This window comes from Rutilus rutilus (genome assembly GCF_951802725.1).
Source record: "Rutilus rutilus genome assembly, chromosome: 1".
NCBI classification, from domain to species: Eukaryota; Metazoa; Chordata; class Actinopteri; order Cypriniformes; family Leuciscidae; genus Rutilus; species Rutilus rutilus.
In genome coordinates this window covers 16321211-16342035 of record NC_140209.1, presented here as the reverse complement: position 1 = coordinate 16342035, position 20825 = coordinate 16321211, and the positions used below count along the sequence as shown (strand labels likewise).

The 20825-nt window shown below is 47.2% G+C and overlaps 1 protein-coding gene across 1 annotated transcript in view; it reads left to right on the top strand.

Moving 5' to 3' along the window:
* The window catches only part of LOC311290837 (interferon-induced very large GTPase 1-like), a 56956-nt gene that overhangs the window by 18198 nt on the left and 17933 nt on the right, over positions 1–20825 (top strand). The window contains exons 3-4 of the mRNA XM_084409550.1: positions 6759–7385; positions 14779–14849. Of these exons, the coding sequence (XP_084265676.1) occupies positions 6759–7385; positions 14779–14849 (698 nt within the window). The remainder of the gene's footprint in view (positions 1–6758; positions 7386–14778; positions 14850–20825) is intronic.

The window sequence follows — 20825 nt, the reverse complement described above, 5'->3', positions numbered from 1 at the left end:
GCCACCAATCACAACTCATTAATGGCTCCCATCATGCATTGCGGTATGAATAAATTATGATCTGAATTGTCTATGTAATTTACTTTTCCTAATTAAATATTCTGCTCCTCACCATTGTTGAGATGCATAGACTGAATCTTGACATCTGTGTGTGCCTAAAAGAATGATTTTTTTAAAAAAACTTTTAAGAAATCCTTTATATTATATAAAAAAAATTCACAGTTAAAACAGATTCACAGTTATGCTTTAACCAACAACATAAATCGAAGTCAGAAAGAAGGATCTTAATGAGTTCAGTGATCAAGTTCAAATGATGAATGTTATAATATAACCAACATCATCAGACAACTTTTTTCTTTGTTCAACTGGCAGTTACAATTCAGATACAACAACCAAACAAAATCTAAAGTAAACATATAATGGTCAAGAGTCCAACTAAAGCAAACACTCATCACCACAATGGTAACTTACAATTTGTGATTTTCTCCTTCAGTGATTCTGCTTGTTAACATCAGGTGTCTTCAATAATGTTCAATCATCTAATCACTTAATTATATCATTAACTTAAACACTCTTGAGTGTGGACTCATACACTCCCAGGAGTGTTAATTTAACACTGGAGTTCTCTTACGAGAGTTCTCTCGTACTGCGTTTGAAAAACGCTGCGGGAAAAGTCTCTTTTCACGAAACACTGAAGCAAAAATTATCCTTTAATTTTTCATATATGTAAAACGCGTTGCGGCAGCAGCAGACAGCTGAAGCAAGACGGCTTGTCTGCTCATTGGCTGCTCTGCGGCAACTGCATAAGCCTATCGAGCGCAGGCTGATGCAACATCAGACCAATGAGGGCGCTTCGCGCCCTCCTCGCCACTTCCCGCCGAGACGGGCGTGGCTTACCTCTATAAAAGGAGCTCGAGAAGGCTGACTCACTTGATTTTAATCTCTTCAGCGAAGCGCACGCATCGCTGGATCACGGAAGCAGCTTCCTTCCGAAGCGCTCTGGTTCCGCGGCGGGTCGAGACAAACGGACCCCGCGAACCGCACAGCCTCAGCCGCCGCCTTCGGCCCCCTCTTCGTAGCAGCCTCAACAGCGCAGCTCGAGACCCCGCTCTCGATCGAGCGCCCGGCGCCCCGCGCGCGCGCCGCGACCGAGGATTGTAGTGAAGCCAGAGGTCCCGAAGAAGTCCTAGCCCGCCTAGGAAAGCGCAGGTGTGTGAGTCCCATTGCGGCCGGCCTCCCACCCAAGCGCCTCGCTGTCTCAGCCCCAAGCTTCGCGGCTGTCCCAGCGTTCTCTGCAAAGCGCAAGCCTGTACAAGTGCCCGCTTGCCTGCACTCAAAAGCCGTTTTTACGGCTACCCAGATATGTCTCGAAAAGAGTGTGTTTTCTGGTGTCCCGGCCACGGCCGATGGTGCTATAAGTGTAGTGTCGATGCCCATTCCTCTGTGCCCATCCATACACATAAGCACAGCCCTGCACCCAGGGCTCGCGCAAATAAAATCGACTCAGGTCGATTGCGCCCCCCACATAGTAAAAGTGCCCACTACTCAGTGCCCACGAACACTATGTCTATCAGATCACAGGCTCTCTGTAAAAACGAGACCTGTCAGCGCGCGCGCCCCAAGCAGTAAATGTGCCCGCTCACAGCCCACATCTACTCGCACACATGAGTCCCACGGGGCTCGCGCAGCCCTCCCTCACTCAGTCAAACACTGTTGTAAGGTCGAGGGCGAGCGCTCCGCCCGCTGTATTAAGCGCGCCCCCCGCCTCAAATGCCGCAGGCATAACGCCTATGTTTGTGAGCCCCGTAGCACCTCTGTCGCACGGCGAACAGAGCGCGCTCTGTATCCGGCCCTTAGCCAACCATGCAGATGCATGGGCAGCGCTTCCAGGGGTTTCGGACTGGGTCTTAGGCATTATAAAGAGAGGCTTCTCGCTACAGTTTTATCGACGCCCTCCGCGCTTCACAGCGCGCGTCGAAACTTCGGTACCGCTGAATGTAGCACACCTACTTCGCGCCGAAATATCAAAACTGATAAGCAAAGGGGCGATAGAGCTTGTTCCCCGAGTTCAAAGCGAACAGGGGATATACAGCAGATACTTTCTAGTCCCCAAAAAGGACGGCGGTATCAGACCCATTCTGGATCTAAGACGACTGAACAGAGTATTAGTGAAACGCCGTTTCAAAATGCTCACAACCAGCAAAATTCTCGCGCATGTTCGCCGGGAAGACTGGTTCATGTCGATAGATCTGAAGGACGCGTATTTTCAAATACAGATAGCGTCACATCACAGGCGATTCTTGAGATTCGCCTTCGAGGGTCAGACATACCAGTATACAGTCCTGCCTTTCGGCTTGTCCCTGGCACCTCGTACTTTTACGAAATGCATGGACGCAGCGCTCGCTCCTCTCAGACTCAGAGGCATGCGAGTGCTGAACTATTTGGACGACTGGTTGATCCTAGCCCAATCACGATCTCAGCTCATAGAGCACAGAGCCATTTTACTCGATCACCTCGAGAATCTTGGTATCATGGTCAATTGGGCGAAGAGTTCACTGAACCCCAGCCAAACGATTCCGTTTCTGGGTATAGTTCTGGACTCACAGTCTATGACAGCGCGGCTGTCGCCACAGCGCGTGCTGAACATTCAGCGCGCGGCGATGTCTTTCCGCCGCGGCGCTTTCACCCCGCTCAGAAAATTTCAAAGGATGCTGGGTCTCATGGCCTCAGCATCGTCAGTTCTCCGGCTGGGCTTGCTCCGCATGCGCCCGCTGCAGTTCTGGTTGAAAGCGCGGGTTCCGCGCAGAGCGTGGGTGTCCGGTCATTTACGCCTCAAGGTCGATCAGGACTGCGTCACAGCCCTGGTACCTTGGATGGCGAACGACTGGTACCAATCAGGTGTAAGTCTGGGGACTTCCTCGAGGGTGAAGATGGTGTCTACGGACGCATCCACCTCGGGATGGGGAGCGCTGCTCGACGGCAGACCGTCCTTCGGCCTATGGTCGGAACGGGAAAAGCTCCAACACATAAACTGCCTAGAAATGCTGGCAGTGCACAACGCGCTGACGCGTTTTTGTCCCCACATCAAGGACCAACACGTCTTAGTCCGTTCGGACAACATGGCAGTGGTGTCCTACATAAATCGCCAGGGCGGTCTGAATTCCAAACCCCTGTACAGGCTGGCGAAACGCCTCCTGCTATGGGCTCAGCACAACCTACGCTCGCTGAGAGCAGTACATGTGCCCGGGCTGCTAAATGTGGGCCCGGACAGACTGTCCAGGAACAACGTTCCTACGGGCGAATGGTCTCTACACCCACAAACAGTCCGGCTGTTGTGGGAGAGATTCGGCAAAGCGGAGGTGGACCTATTCGCGTCCCACGAAAACGCTCACTGCCCCGCATTCTTTTCAAAGACCGACAGCGCGCTGTCCCAAAGGTGGCCGCGCTGCCCGCTATACGCTTTTCCCCCCGTCTCCCTCCTGCCTCAGGTGTTGGAACGGGTCAGGAAAACGAAATGCCCAGTGCTGCTTGTAGCACCGTTCTGGAAGAACCAGGCATGGTTCCCAGTTCTGATGCAGATAGCAGACATTGCTCCATGGCCAGTGCCGTTGAGGAGAGATCTCCTCTCGCAGGCCAGGGGCTCGATTTGGCACCCACACCCGGAGCTATGGTCCCTTCATGTGTGGGCGCTCAACGGATACCCGTTGGTCTCGCAGAGGGAGTCATGAATACCATCACGGAGGCTAGAGCGCCGTCGACCAGGCGACTCTACGCTTCAAAGTGGTCGGTTTTCTCCGGCTGGTGTACAGCTCGGAGCCTTTCACCCCTCGAGTGTGAGGTAACGGAGGTTCTCTCCTTCCTACAAGAGCTGTTGGATAAGGGCAGATCCCCTTCCACGCTCAAAGTGTATGTGGCGGCTATTTCAGCGTTCTCAGGTTCAACGCTGGGTCAGTCACTAGGAAGGAATGATTTAGTCATCCGCTTCCTCAGGGGAGCTAGGAGACTGAATCCACCCAGGCCTCCGTCAGTCCCTATGTGGGACCTTTCTACGGTCCTGGCGGCCATGAAAGGTGCCCCTTTCGAGCCTATCCAGTCAATCAGCCTCAAACATTTGTCTTTCAAAACAGTGTTTTTGATGGCTCTCGCTTCAGTGAAGCGCATAGGCGATCTGCACGCGCTCTCCGTGAGCCCGACGTGCTTGGAGTTTGGTCCTAATGACTCTAAAGTCATACTCAAACCTAAGCACGGCTATGTGCCGAAATCCCTCAACACGCCTTTTCGGGCTCAGGTCATTTCCCTGGCTGCCCTGCCGGCGTCGAGTGAGGAAGGGGACTGGAGTTTTCTTTGCCCAGTTAGGGCTTTAAGAACTTATATGTCCCGCTCTGCTGCCTTTAGACAGACAGAGCAGCTCTTTGTCTCGTTCAGCGGACGTTCCAAAGGAACGGCTGTTTCGAAACAAAGCCTATCCAGATGGATAGTTGACGCAATAGCGCTGGCTTATACTGCCAAGGGCATTCAATGCCCGTTGGGAGTCAGAGCGCACTCTACGAGAGGCGTTGCCTCCTCGTGGGCTTGGTCCAGCGGGATTTCCTTACAGGATATATGTACGGCGGCAGGCTGGGCCTCTCCGTCTACATTTATCAGGTTTTATAACCTAGAGGTTCCCGCCTTACAGGCTAAGCTTTTGTCGGTGTAATACTATGCCGACTATGCTGGGCTGAACTGTGTAAGACCCACGTTTTCCCACATTAGTGCAGGCTCCCTACCCTGGCTATGTGATGTCATATTCGCGTCTGTGGACATGTCTATATAAGGACGGAGGAATCCCCTCCTGTCTTTAGACTCTCCCTGTGAGGTCATGTTAAGCCTGCAGACGCTACAGTATAGGGAATTAAGGCTTCCCCCCCCTTATTCCCCGACTCTGTGTGAGTCTATCTGGTGATTATGCACTGTATGCCTGAAATGGCTTCCGGTGATCAGTGTTTTTATCCCAGCACGCACGGCGTTTTGCAAGGGGTTCCCGCAGCGTTTTTCAAACGCAGTACGAGAGAACTCTCGTAAGAGAACGTACTCGGTTACTAACGTAACCTCGGTTCTCTCTAGAAGAGGGAACGAGTACTGCGTTCCCTTGCCGTGCGTTTGGTTCACTCTGGTTCGCTTCGGCGATCAAAATCAAGTGAGTCAGCCTTCTCGAGCTCCTTTTATAGAGGTAAGCCACGCCCGTCTCGGCGGGAAGTGGCGAGGAGGGCGCGAAGCGCCCTCATTGGTCTGATGTTGCATCAGCCTGCGCTCGATAGGCTTATGCAGTTGCCGCAGAGCAGCCAATGAGCAGACAAGCCGTCTTGCTTCAGCTGTCTGCTGCTGCCGCAACGCGTTTTACATATATGAAAAATTAAAGGATAATTTTTGCTTCAGTGTTTCGTGAAAAGAGACTTTTCCCGCAGCGTTTTTCAAACGCAGTACTCGTTCCCTCTTCTAGAGAGAACCGAGGTTACGTTAGTAACCGAGTACGTTTTTGCTGTGTACAAAGAGCCGTAGTTAACTGACAAGCTGAGCCATATCGCATTAATTATTGCTGCCGATACGTCCGCGATATTAATGCGATATGGCTCAGCTTGTCAGTTAACTACGGCTCTTTGTAGTAAATACCGCTCCATCTGAAAGCAGGTGAAGGCGATTTACTACTAATCAAGGGAACCGGCTTTACTGACTAGATGCGCATAACAATATTGTGCGATATATCGCCCATCCCTACTATATACAAACAAACTATATACTATAGAGAGTTTATACAAACTATAAACTATTTTGCCAGCAGCCATATCACCCTGTAGCCCAAGAATGGTTGCCCACTGAAGCTAAGCAGGGCTGAGCCTGGTCAGTATCTGGATGGGAGTCCTCCTGGGGAAACCAGGTTGCTGCTGGTAGAGGTGTTAGTGAGGCCAGCAGGGGGTTCTCACCCTGTGGTCTGTGTGGGTCCTAACGCCCCAGTATAATGATGGGGACACTATACATCAAAGAGCACTGTCCTTCGGATGAGACGTAAAACTGAGGTCCTGACTCTCTGTGGTCATTAAAAATCCATGGCACTTCTCATAAAGAGTAGGGGTGTAACACTCCCTCCAATTGCCCCTGCCAATCCACTGAACTGGCTCTATCTATCTTTCTCTCTCTCTCTCTCTCTCTCTAAGTGATTAATTGAGTCATGATTGTTTGATTATTGAAGACACCTGATAATAATGAGCCTATTAATTTAACACCGGGGAATTTACTAGTACAGGCGGTGATCAATTTCGGGTTAAAAATAACAAGCTCTGTTCTCTGTGTTTTAAGAGACAGTATGAGACAATGGTAACTTTAGCTAGATTAGCACATTCAGAAAGGTGATTTGCAAACACACACATTATAAAATGCAGTACTACATGTTCTATATATGAGGTTGGATCACAAACGGTTGGTATTTGTATTGATCCATCTTTGATAAGCAACTTTTGTGCAAATCCTGTGTTTTACTGACCCTTGTTTGCAAAGCAGTTCAGTGTACAATGATTATCACAAACGTATAAGAATTTAGCTAATTTCTTTGACACATTACAACATTAAATAGCTGAGACATTATATGACTGCTCTTGCGAGGGTATACACAGCTCACTCAGGGGGGGTTCTATGCTGTATGATCAAACGTGTTCTTTAGTAGATATATATTGTTGGATAAAGGTAAAGTTCTGTATTGTTTATACCAGTATTGTTTATTCTAGATCATCATGTTCCAAAACTGACAGCTGTACTATTTGGAAACTCTGCATCAGTCCAGTTTGGTTGTGCTAACCTTCTAGTGGGAGAAGAACACCTTCTTCTTGAGAATGTAAAATTCACCAGGATTCTTCTTGTACTGACGAAGATATCAGAACATCATGTCTCAGTAATCAATTTGACTGACTTTCATGAGGCTAAGTATGATCCGGATAGTATAGATCATCTCATTGGTCAACTAGTGCATGAAAATGAAATCAGCGCCTTCATCTTTGTTGTGCGACTGGGCCAGTTAACGGATGCTGATAAGATGTGTCTGGAATGGCTTCAGAGAGTGTTTGGTGACAGAGTTCTTCAGTTTGTGACGATTCTCTTCACCTATGAGATAGAAGAAGAGTGTGACTCTATAATTGATGATCTGAAGAAAAACCCTGTTCTGGAGCAGCTGCTGGAGAAATGTGGAGGAAGATATCACACCTGCAACAAGATGATGAACAACCAATCAGAGATGAGAGACCTGATGAACAAGCTTAAGCATCTGTTTAATGAGAATCAACAGCAGCGCTACACTGGACAGATATTCAACACTGCATTAGTAAAGAGAAAAGAGCTGGAAAGCAGTACATGTCAAAGTAAGAGATTTACAGATTCAGTTTTCATATATAAAATAATATAATATACCATATATATTATAATATAATACAATTAAGGTCATTATCCCCCCTAACTGACTCTCAAACATTAATGGCAATGAACTTGAGCTCTGTAGTGTGTGATTAGATTGAGGTGTATGTAAGTGGCTTGATAGGATGCAGCAGGGAACGTACACTGCAAAAAGAGATGTGTCAAAAAAAGGGCTTGGCGATATATCGCACGATATTGTTATGCGCATCTCATCAGTAAAGCCGGTTCCTTGATTAGTAGTAAATCGCCTTCACCTGCTTTCAGATGGAGCGGCATTTACTACACAGCAAAAACTCCAGTGTTAAATTAACACTTAAGAGTGTTAAAGTTAATGAGATAATTAAGTGATTAATTTAGTGATGATTGAGCATTATTGAAGACACCTGATGTTAACAAGCAGAATCACTGAAGGAGAAAATCACAAATTGTAAGCCACCGTTTTGGCGATCAGTGTTTGCTTTAGTTGGGCTATTGACCCTTATTCACTTTAAATTTTGTTTGATTGCTGTTATTGATTTATAACAGTCAAATAAACAAAGAAAAGTGTGATCTGATAGTGTTGGTTATGTTTTGACATAATCATGCTGTGATCTGAAAAATGAAACTTATTGATATAGTTTGGTTTACTTTGTTAGCAGCAGTTTTGTGATTCTACTAGGGCTGGGCGATTTAAATCGCGATATTGTTATGCGCATCTCGTCAGTAAAGCCGGTTCCTTGATTAGTAGTAAATCATTATCACCTGCTTTCAGATGGAGCGGCATTTAGGGCTGATGAGATAATTAAGTGATTAATTTAGTGATGCTTGAGCATTATTGAAGACACCTGATGTTAACAAGCAGAATCACTAAAGGAGAAAATCACAAATTGTAAGTTACCATTAAGGTGATGGGTGTTTGCTTTAGTTGGGCTCTAGACCATTATATGTTTACTTTAATATTTACTGTTGTTTGTCTGCTGTTATTGATTTATAACAGTTAAATGAACAAAGTAAAATGTTATCTTATAGTGTTGGTTATGTTTTGACATAATCATGCTGTGATCTGAAAAAGGAAACTTATTGAGTTTGATTTAACTTGTTAGCAGCAGTTTTGTGATTCTTCAGCCTACCATTATCAGTACTTTAATTCAAAATATTTAATAAACATTGTTCTGATCAAAAGATATTCAGATAAATTCATTTAAAACACAGACATCAATAATCAGCCTGTGAATCTCAACAATGGTGACAATAATAAAGCATGTTGCAGTGGCTGCCACCAATCACAACTTATTAATGGCTCCCATCATGCATTGCGGTATGAATAAATTATGATCTGAATTGTCTATGTAATTTACTTTTCCTAATTGAATATTCTGCTCCTCACCATTGTTGAGATGCATAGGCTGAATCTTGACATCTGTGTGTGCCTAAAAGAATGATTTTTTTTTTAAACAACTTTTAAGAAATCCTTTATTATATCAAAAATTCTGGGCATTTATGCAGATTCACAGTTATGCTGTAACCAACAACATAAATCAAAGTCAGAAAGAAGGATCTTAATGAGTTCAGTGATCAAGTTCAAATGATGATTGTCATAATATAACCAACACCATCAGATCACTTTTTTCTTTGTTCAACTGGCAATTATAAGCCAGATACAACAGCCAAACAAAATCTAAAGTTAATAATACATGGGTCAAGAGTCCAACTAAAGCAACCATTGATCGTCATAACGGTGGCTTACAATTTGAGATTTTCTCCTTCAGTGATTCTGCTTGTTAACATCAGGTGTCTTCAATAATGTTCAATCATCACTAAATTAATCACTTAGTTATCTCATTAACTTAAACACTCTTGAGTGTTGACTCATACACTCCCAGGAGTGTTAATTTAACACAGGAGTGTTTGCTGTGTACAAAGAGCCGTAGTTAACTGACAAGCTGAGCCATATCGCATTAAATATCGCTGGCGATACGTCTGCGATATTGATGTGATTTGGCTCAGCTTGTCAGTTAACTACGGCTCTTTGTAGTAAATGCCGCTCCATCTGAAAGCAGGTGATGGTGATTTACTACTAATCAAGGAACCGGCTTTACTGACGAGATGCGCATAACAATATTGCGATTTAAATCGCCCAGCCCTAGATTCTACAGCATGTGATTTTCAGTATATTTCTTACAACCCATAATATTTAATAAACATTGTTCGGATCAAATTATTATTATAGACACACAGACATTAATAATCAGCCTGTGAATCTCAACAATGGTGACAATAATAAAGCATGTTGCAGTGGCTGCCACCAATCACAACTCATTAATGGCTGCTATCATGCATTGCGGTATGAATAATTTATGATCTGAATTGCCTATGTAATTCACTTTTCGTAATTTAATATTCTGCTCGTCACCATTGTTGAGATGCATAGACTGAATTTTGATGTCTGTGTGTGCCTAAAAGAAAGATTTATTATTTTATATAAACAACTTTTAAGAATTCCTTTATATTACATCTAAAATCTGGATATTTATGCAGAATTAAGAAAATAAGGAGTTCAGTGCGATCAAGCTCAAATGATGATTGTCATAATATAACCAACGCCATCAGATCACTTTTTTTCTTTGTTCATCTGGCAGTTATAACTCAGATACAACAGCCAAACAAAATCTAAAGTAAACATATAAGGGACAAGAGCCCAACTAAAGCAAATACCCATCACAATAATGGTAACTTACAATTTGTGATTTTCTCCTTCAGTGATTCTGCTTGTTAACATCAGGTGTCTTCAATAATGTTCAATCATCACTAAATTAATCACTTAATTATCTCATTAACATCAACACTCTTCAGTGTGGACTCATACACTCCCTGGAGTGTTAATTTAACAGTGGAGATCTCTTACGAGAGGTTCTCTCGTACTTGCGTAATATCTTATGCTAGGGGAAAACCTCTTTTCCACGAGATACTGAAGGCAAAAAATTATCCTTAATTTTGCAATAATGTAAAACGCATTGCAGCAGCATGCAGACATGGGCGAGACAGCTTGCGCGCCCATTGGCTGCTCTGCGGCAACTGCACCAGCCAATCGAGAGAGGCCCCTCATGACGTCATAACCAATGAGGGCACTTCGCACCTAATACGTCATGTCCCGCCAAAAGAGGGTGGGGCTCGGCTATAAATATAGCCTCGAGAGGCTGGTTTGACCAATTTTTCATCTCTTCAGCGAAGCTCACGCATCGCTGGATCCCGAGAGGAAGAAGCCGCGCCGTCTGATAAAAGCATTCAGCGGGATTATTGTTGCATCTGAAGCTGCTGGTCGACAACTCGCCGCCTTCAGTCGCCGTTCCTGCTCACGCTTTCCGGCGTACATATCCTTTTCTCTGCTACTGTGTTTTGTGTATGTGTGTGTTCGCCACCGCGACACACACTCTCTTTGCACTAAAAGAGCTGGGCGTCTTTATCAAGACACCCCTTTTCCTGGTAGGATCATGCAGCTCTCGCGCTGAGCTAATGCCTACAGTGACTCTGAGGACTCACCTGGCATCCTTCTCCGAGACTGCACCTCCGCCCGCCACGGTACCGCGCCGTAAAAAGCGCCGTGCTCAACGGGTCCCGGAACCTCCCCCAGCCCGCAAAGCTTGCCGGTGCGCCCGCCTGCTTCACCTGCTTCGCTGAGTCTCTTCCTGATGGACAGCGGCCGCCGCGTGCCGCCGCTTCCGTCGTGGATGTAGACCAAGAAGCCGCGTCTGTGGGGGATGATATCTGCTCTCCCTCTGTTCGAGCCGCGCACACTGCGCCGTTCACAGGGGATGTCAGGAGCAGACGGTCACGGGGCTAGCTTTCTCTCTCCCTCTGTTCGAGCCGCGCAAACTGCGCCATTTACAAGGGAGACCGGAAGCTGATTTGTGCCCCCTCAGTTTCACTTTTGTATTCATGGTTACAAAGGAAATGTTTAACCTTTTGAGCAGTATCCGATTTGGTCCCATATATGGAATTTTTATTTCGGTGCCCCTGAGAGTATGGTGACGGTCCCACATATGAGATTTATAATGTTCAGTGACGTGACATAACTGCCAGATTCAAACTGTGCTTTCGCTCGTTAGTTGGCGCTGAATCAGAGACAGACGAGCTCAGCGCTGTCATATATCACAACTATAGAGTGTTTTCAACCTAATAATGTTTATTTTAGGTTTCAGACATTTAAATATGCATAAGCACTAGTAAAACAATACATTTGGAGTTTGTAAAATACACACTGATGTCTGTGGAAGCAGCAATAACAATCTAATCAAATATAATTTGCCGACGTGTGTTATTCACATCAGACAAACATAGTGGAAGTAACTATAAAGTTTACTCTATTCTTCTCGGAGTTCACCGGCCACTTTCTTGCATGTATTTCGGGAGAAACTGATGACAGACAGGACTCTCTGAACTGCGGCGCAAACATGGTGGCGCCCATCTCATGTTAGATCAAGATTATTTTATAAAGGTTTTTAAACGACCAAACACACTCACTTACACATTTTTGAGAATCGGAATATCAGATAGTTGATGACATGGTAAGCAAGTTTGTGAATATTTTGAAATAAAAAATTAAATAAAAGCAATCTGTCATACAGCGTTATTGTGGCTGCGGTGTGTCACGCCTTGAAAAAACTCACTCTGGGGAGTCAGTTAGAATTTTATAAAATTAAGCGTGAAATGGTTAATATATGCATAATAAATGACGCTGGTTTATCTTTTTATTAAGCAAGTTATCAGTGTGTTTTTTGATGGTATAAAGTTAAGCCCCCTTAACAATTTCACATGCCCCCTCGGTCATTTCATCCTGCAGCCGGGCCTGGTTTCGCACGAGAGACCCGTGTTCGAATCCCGGGTCAACCGGCATATAAAATTATGCCGTCATGCTTCGCTCTGTCAGTTCCCTTAAAAGGTGACTGCAGATGTGTATTTTGCAGCCAACGAGCGCGTTGTACAACCCGCTCGCCTGCACCCAGACACCGTTTCTATGGTTCGCGTGCGTCGCTGGTGAAATGAGAAAAGAGAGTGCTTTTAGTCCTGCTGAGGCTGGACCAGCATCCATTTCTCACACATTTCCCATTCCCCTCTGAAGTTCAGGCAACTGGAAATGTCAATATTGCGGTAAACGAGCCTGTTGTATTACATGCACGCCTGCAAACAAACGCCAACATGTTGACGCTCTGTTATATTCTCGCGCTAACTGCAAGCTTATGTGTTTTCCCCTGTGGCTCAGTGGTGGATTCTTAAGCTCTCGCACGAAAGACCCGTGTTCGAATCCCGGGTCTACTGGCACATAAAACTTTGCCATCAATGCTTTTGTTCTGACAGTTCCCTTAAAGGCGACTGCAGATGTGTATTTTGCAGCCAAAGAGCGCATTGTACAACCCGCTCGCCTGCGCCCAAACACTGTTTCTATGGTAACACAAAGTATTCCTAGCCGCTGCGGCCGGACTCCCACCAAAACTTCTCGCTCGCTCAGTTCCAGTAATTGCGACTGTTCCAGCGTATTCTGCAGTAAACAAGTCGGCAACACAGCCCGCTTGCCTGCACACAAACGCCGTTTTTACGGCAAACCAGATAAATCCCATAAAGAGTGTATTTTCTGGTATTCCGGCCACGGCCGATGGTGTTAGGAGTGTAGTAAAAATGCCCACTGCCCAGTGCCCATTCCTACACACAAACACGGCCCGCCACACACGGCCCGCACAAATAAAATCGACTCATGTTGATTGTGAACCAAATGTAGTGATTGTGCCCACGTCCCAGTGCCCGCAAACACTACACACTACATGTCTCACGGTTTCTGTAAAAACGAAACCAATGCACATACAGTCTGCACAAACAGACGGTGTTCTCAGCGTTTTGCATGGGCCCGATGTCCCACGCCCTCATTCGGATTGGGTGCTGACCATTATAGAAAGAGGCTATTCGCTACAGTTCGGTCGACGCCCACAACGCCAAGCGGCGTGAATCAAAACTACGGTGAAAAGGAAGTAGCAGACCTACTTCGAGCCGAAATAGCAAAGTTACTGAGCAAAGGCGCTATAGAACCTTTATCACAAGCTCAGAGCGAAGGGGGCATGTACAGCAGATATTTTCTGGTACCCAAAAAAGACGGGGGTCTCAGACCCATTCTAGATCTAAGACGACTAAACAAAGCACTTCTGAAACGACGTTTTAGAATGCTCACGACCAGGAAAATCCTCTCGCAAATTTGCCAAGGGGACTGGTTCATGTCGATAGATCTGAAAGACGCTTATTTTCAAATACAAATAGCGTCACGTCACGGGCGATTTTTGAGATTCGCCTTCAAGGGCCAGGCATATCAGTACACAGTCCTGCCGTTTGGCCTATCCCTGGCACCTCGTGCATTCATGATGTGCATGGATGCAGTGCTCGTACCCATCAAGCTCCGAGGCATTCGAGTGCTGAATTATTTGGACGATTGGCTGGTTCTAGCTCGATCACAGTCAGAGCTCATAGAACACAGGACCATATTACTCGATCACCTCGAGAATTTAGGAATTTAGGAATTTAAGTAAATTGGGCGAAGAGTTCGCTGTCTCCCAGTCAGAAAATATCTTTTCTGGGTACAGAACTGGACTCGCTGTCTACACAGCAAAAACTCCAGTGTTAAATTAACACTGCTGGGAGTGTATATGAGTCCACACTCAAGAGTGTGAAGTGTTAAAATATGAGTGTTAAATTAACACTCAAGAGTGTTGAAGTTAATGAGATAATTAAGTGATTAATTGAGTGATGATTGATAATTGTTGAAGACACCTGATGTTAACAAGCAGAATCACTGAAGGAGAAAATCACAAATTGTAAGTTACCGTTATGGTGATCAGTGGTTGCTTTAGTTGGGGTCTTGACCCTTATATATTAACTTTAGATTTTGTTTGTCTGCTGTATCTGAGTTACAACTGCCAGATGAACAAAGAAAAAAGTGATCTGATGGTGTTGGTTATATTATGACAATCATCATTTGAACTTGATCACTGAACTCATTAAGATCCTTATTTCTGACTTCGATTTACGTCCCTTTAGGGGCTGCGTAAACATCAAATCCACCCTGATGTAATCTTAACAAACTGTGATGGAGTTTCTTTTCCAGGAGCCATACTTTCTTCCTCTACTTGTCAAGTAACTTTATCTAAACCCAGCATCATTAGACCCCTAATGGTGAGGAATGAAATTGCAGCCTGTAAGAGAAATAGTAATAGGCTGGAAGACTGTTACATCAACTTTGTAATGTGTGGTGAAATTTACAAATAAAGTTTGGGGGGAAAATAAATTTTCTTCTACATCTGTTCCCTTTCTGCTCCCTTTAAGATGATGAACCCATAACCAATAAAGAGAGAATGGAGGACACCGCAACATCAGAGACTGGAGAAAAACATAGGGTGAGTGCATGAAGTGATGGTGGAATATGATGGTATAAAACTGTACATTTCTCCTGTATTACCACTCTCTGATATATATATATATATATATATATATATATATATATATATATATATATATATATATATATATATATATATATATATATATATATATATATATATATATATGGTGCAATTAAAGGGATAGTTCATCCAAAATTGAAAATTTGCTGTTAACTCACATTCAGGCCATCAGATGTAGAAGATTTTCAGCTGAAATCAGGGTCCTTGGTGATTTATATAATACAAATCAAAGGCTACCATCAGTCTGAAATGAGTCACAAAACACATACTGGCAAAACTAAATTAATACCTGTGACTCCTGACAATATATTCAGGTCTTAAAGGAGCATTTCACCCATGGGAACATTGATCTTCATTGAAAGTGGGTCATATATGTAGTCGAAATGTAAAATAAATTTTGAATTTGGTGCCTTCTTGACCGAGGAAAGAAAGAAAGTAACTTCAGAACGCAGAACTACAGAATTTGTATGAAAGACAACAACTCCCACAATGCACCACATTGCACAGCTGCGCAAGCCACTCCCACTAATCCAGAACAGCATATGAATCACTCATCCGTCCATAAGGCTAGCTACCACCGGAGCTTGAAATTCATTTCACACAAAATGTCTAACTTTAGTTAGTTGGCGAACTCATTAGTGAATTACTCCTCATTTGTATTTCTTTCGAAATGGTGAATTATTGCATGGTAACGTTACCGGGATGTTCAGTCAGATGCGGTGCGAAACGTACTCGGTTACTAACGTAACCTCGGTTCTCTCTAGAAGAGGGAACGAGTACTGCGTTTGTAAAAACGCTACGGGAAAACTCTTTTTTCACGAAATACTGAAGCAAAAAATTATCCTTAATTTTCCATAATTGTAAAGCGCGTTGCAGCAGCACACAGCTATGGGCGAGACAGCTTGTTCGCTCATTGGCTGTTCTGCGACAACTGCGTAAGCCTATCGAGCGAGGCCTGAAGTGACGTCAGGCCAATGAGGGCGCTTCGCGCCCTCCTTGCCACTTCCCGCCGAAACGGGCGTGGCTAATCTCTATAAAACGAGCTCGAAAAGGCTGATTCACTTGATTTTCATCGCCGAAGCGAACCAGAGTGAACCGTACGCACGGCAGAGAACGCAGTACTCGTTCCCTCTTCTAGAGAGAACCGAGGTTACGTTAGTAACCGAGTACGTTCTCTTACGAGAGTCCTCTCGTACTGCGTTTGTAAAAACGCTACGGAAACCCCTTGTAAAGCGCCGTGCGTGCTGGGATAAAACACCGATCACTGGAAGCGAGCCCAGGTATAAAGTGCACAATCACCAGATAGACTCACAGAGAGTCTGGGAAATAAAAGGGGGAACCCTCATTCCCTATATTGTAGCGTCCGCAGACGCAAAACGTGACCTCACACAGAGAGTCTTAGAGACAAGAGGGGAATCCCTCCGTCCTTATATGGCCGTGTCCGCAGACGCAAATATGACATCACATAGACAAGGTGGAGAACCTGAACTAATGTGGGAAATGTGGGTCTTACACAATTCTGCCCATAAAACAGTCGGTAGCGCGCTGCGCTTGCAATTTCAGTGTTCTAGTCAGACAGCTGATTCGACTACACCGACAGTAGCTTAGCCTGCAAGGCGGGAACCTCTAGGTTGTAAAACCTAATAAATGTAGACGGCGAGGCCCAGCCTGCCGCCATAAATATATCCTGTAAGGAAATCCCGCTAGACCAAGCCCACGAAGAGGCGACGCCTCTCGTGGAGTGCGCTCTAACGCCCAACGGGCACTGGAGGCCCTTGGCAGTGTATGCCAGCGCTGTGGCGTCAACTATCCATCTGGATAGGCTCTGTTTCGAAACAGCCATTCCCTTGGAACGTCCACTGAACGAGACAAACAGCTGCTCAGTCTGTCTGAAGACAGCAGAGCGGGACACGTAAGCTCTTAAAGCCCTAATGGGGCAAAGAAAACTTGAGTCCCCTTCCTCACTTGATCCCGGCAGGGCAGACAGGGAGGTAACCTGAGCCCGAAACGGCGTTTTGAGGGATTTTGGCACATAACCATGCCTAGGTTTGAGTATGACTTTAGAGTCATTAGGCCCAAACTCTAAGCACGCTGGGCTCACGGAGAGCGCGTGCAGGTCGCCTATGCGCTTCACCGAAGCGAGAGCCATCAAAAACACTGTTTTAAAAGACAAATGTTTGAGGCTAATAGATTGGATAGGCTCGAAAGGGGCACCTTTCATGGCCGCCAAAACCGTAGAAAGGTCCCACATAGGGACTGAAGGAGGTCTGGGAGGATTCAGCCTCCTAGCTCCCCTGAGGAAGCGGATGACTAAATCGTTCCTTCCCAGTGACTAACCTAGCGTTGTTCCAGAGAACGCTGCAATAGCCGCCACATAAACCTTGAGCGTGGAAGGGGATCTGCCCTTATCCAACAGCTCCTGTAGGAAGGAGAGAACCTCCGTCACCTCACAATCGAGGGGTGATAGGCCCCGAGCTGCACACCAGCCGGAGAAAACCACTTTGAGGCATAAAGCCGCCTAGTCGACGGTGCTCTAGCCTGAGTGATGGTATTCAGCACTCCCTCTGCGAGATCAGCGGATACCCATTGAGCGCCCACACATGAAGGGACCACAACTCCGGGTGTGGGTGCCAAATCGAACCCCCGGCCTGCGAGAGGAGATCCCTCCTCAATGGCACTGGCCATGGAGCGATGTCTGCTAACTGCATCAGGACTGGAAACCATGCTTGGTTCTTCCAGAACGGTGCTACAAGCAGTATTGAGCATTTCGTTTCCCTGACCCGTTCTATCACCTGAGGCAGGAGGGAGACGGGGGGAAAAGCGTATAGCGGACAGCGCAGCCACAATCGGGACAGCGCGCTGTCGTTCTTGGAAAAGAACACGGGGCAATGAGCGTTTTCGCGGGACGCAAATAGGTCCACCTCCGCTCTGCCGAATCTCTCCCACAACAGCCGGACTGTTTGCGGGTGTAGAGACCATTCGCTCAGGGGAATGTTGTTCCTGGACAGTCTGTCTGGGCCCAAATTCTGGAGCCCAGGCACATGCACTGCTCTCAGCGAGCGCAAATTGTGTTGAGCCCATGTCAGGAGGCGTTTTGCCAGCCTGTACAGGGCTCTGGATCTGAGACCGCCCTGGCGATTTATGTAGGACACCACGGCCGTGTTGTCCGAACGGACTACGACGTGTTGGTCCTCGATTCGGGAACGAAAACGCGTCAGCGCGTTGTGCACTGCCAGCATTTCCAGGCAGTTGATATGTTGGAGCTTTTCTCGTTCTGACCACAGGCCGAAGAACGATCTGCCCTCGAGCAGCGCTCCCCATCCCGAGGTGGAGGCGTCTGTCGACACCATCCTCACTCTCGAGGAAGTCCCCAGGCTTACACCTGATCGGTACCAATCGTTCGCCATCCAAGGTTTCAGAGCTGTCACACAGCTCTGATCGACCTTGAGACATAACCGACCGGACACCCACGCTCCGCGCGGTACTCGCGCTCTCAACCAGAACTGCAGAGGGCGCATGCGGAGCAAGCCCAGCTGAAGAACTGGCGATGCTGAGGCCATGAGACCCAACATCCTTTGAAATTTCCTGAGCGGGGTGGTCGCGCCGCAGCGGAAGGATCTCGCTGCGCGCTGAATGTGTAGCACGTGCTGTAGTGACAGCCGCGCTGTCATTGACTGTGAGTCCAGAATGGTACCCAGAAACGAAATCGCTTGACTGGGGTTCAGCGAACTCTTTGCCCAATTGACCGTGATACCAAGATTCTCGAGGTGATCGAGTAAAATGGTCCTGTGCTCCACGAGCTGTGATCGTGATTGAGCTAGGATCAGCCAGTCGTCCAAATAGTTCAGCACTCGCATGCCTCTGAGTCTGAAAGGAGCGAGCGCTGCGTCCATGCACTTCGTAAATGTACGAGGTGCCAGGGACAAGCCGAACGGCAGGACTGTATACTGGTATGCCTGACCCTCGAAGGCGAATCAAAAGTATCGCCTGTGATGTGACGCTATCTGTAATTGAAAATACGCGTCCTTCAGATCTATCGACATGAACCAGTCTCCTCGGCGAATATGCGCGAGAATTTTCCTGGTCTTGAGCATTTTGAAACTGCGTTTCACTAATGCTCTGTTCAGCTGTCTTAGATCCAGTATGGGTCTGAGACCACCGTCCTTTTTGGGGACCAGAAAGTATCTGCTGTATAGCCCCCCTTCGCTTTGAGCTTGGGATACATGCTCTATCGCCCCTTTGCTCATCAGTTTTGATATTTCGGCGCGAAGTAGGTGTGCTACTTCTAAAGTCACCGTAGTTTCGACGCGCGCTGTGAAGCGGGGAGGGCGTCGACAAAACTGTAGCGAGAAGCCTCTCTTTATAATGTCTAGCACCCAATCCGAAACCCCTGGAAGCGCTGCCCATGCTTCTGCATGGATGGCTAAGGGTTGGATGCGAAGCGCGCTCTGTTCGCCGGGCGACAGAGGTGCTTCGGAGCGCAGTAACATAGGCGTTATGCCTGTGACATTCGAGGCGGGGAGCACGCTTATTACAGCGGGCAGAACGCTCGTCCTCGACCTTACTACAGTGCTTAACTGAGTAAGGGAGGGCTGAGAAAGTCTCGTGGGACTCATGCTGTCTGCGAGTAAATGTGGGCGGGAAGCGGGCAAATTCACTGCTTTGGACGCGCTGTCTGCCTGAGCAGAGCGAGCGTGCACAGGTTTCGTTTTTACAGAAAACCTGTGATCTGTGTGACATAGTGTTCGTGGGCACTGGAAAGTGGGCACTTTTATTTTGTTGGAAGCGCAATCGACCTGAGTCGATTTTATGTGCGCGAGCCCTGAGTGTAGGGCTGTGCTTGTGTGTAGGGATGGGCACTGGGCAGTGGGCATCAACACTACATTTATAGCACCATCGGCCGTGGCCGGGACACCAGAAAATACACTCTTTTCGGGATATATCTGGGTAGCCGTAAAAACGGCTTTTGTGTGCAGGCATGCGGGCAGCTGTGCGGGCTTGCGCATTGCAGAAAACGCTGGAACAGTCGCAATTCCTGGGACTGCAACAGCGGTGCGCTTGGGTGAGAGACCGGCCGCACTTCTTCGGGGCTTCCGGCTTCAATGCAATCCTCGGCCGCGGCCCGTGCTGAGCGGGGCGTCGGTTGCTAGAGCGAGAGCGGGGCCTCGAGCTGCGCTGCTGTCGCTGCTGTGAAGAGGCGGCCGAAGGCGGGGCTGAGGCTGAGAGCTCCGTGGGGTCTGTTTTCCACGACTCGCTGCGGAACCAGAGCGCTTCGGAAGGAAGTGCTTGAAGGCTTGAGACGCTTTCTGGGCCTCGGTAAATCTCTCTACGAACTCGGAGAGAGAAGATCCGAAGAGGCCAGCGGAAGACAGCGGGGCGTCGAGAAACGCGGTGCGCTCGGAATCAGCCATCTCCGAGAGCGTAAGCCACAAATGCCTCTCAGCAACAGTGGCGGAAGCCATACACCGTCCCATAGCCTGTGCAGCAGACTTGGTAGCGCGAAGGGAGAGATCCGAAGCGCTTCTCAAATCCGCGATGCAGATAGCGTCAGGTCCCATCTCGTCCAGTTTACGGAGGAGATCACCCTGGAAAATCTGCAGCGTGGCCATGGTGTGTAGTGCCGACGCAGCCTGCCCAGCGGCGGAGAAAATTCGCGTGAGCAGCGTCGACGTCATGCGGCAGGCTTTGGAAGGCAACACCGGTTTCGTCCGCCGTCCAGTAGAGGGCGGGCAAAGGTGGGTCGCTATCGCCTGTTCCACCGGCGGAAGCATAAGGTAGCCTTGGTCTTTAGCATTATCCAGGGTGGAAAATGCTGGCGACATAGACGAACGTGTTCGTGCTGAATAGGGAGCGTTCCAGGCCTTCGCAACTTCTTCATGAAGCTCAGGAAGAAAAGGAGCGATTCCGGAG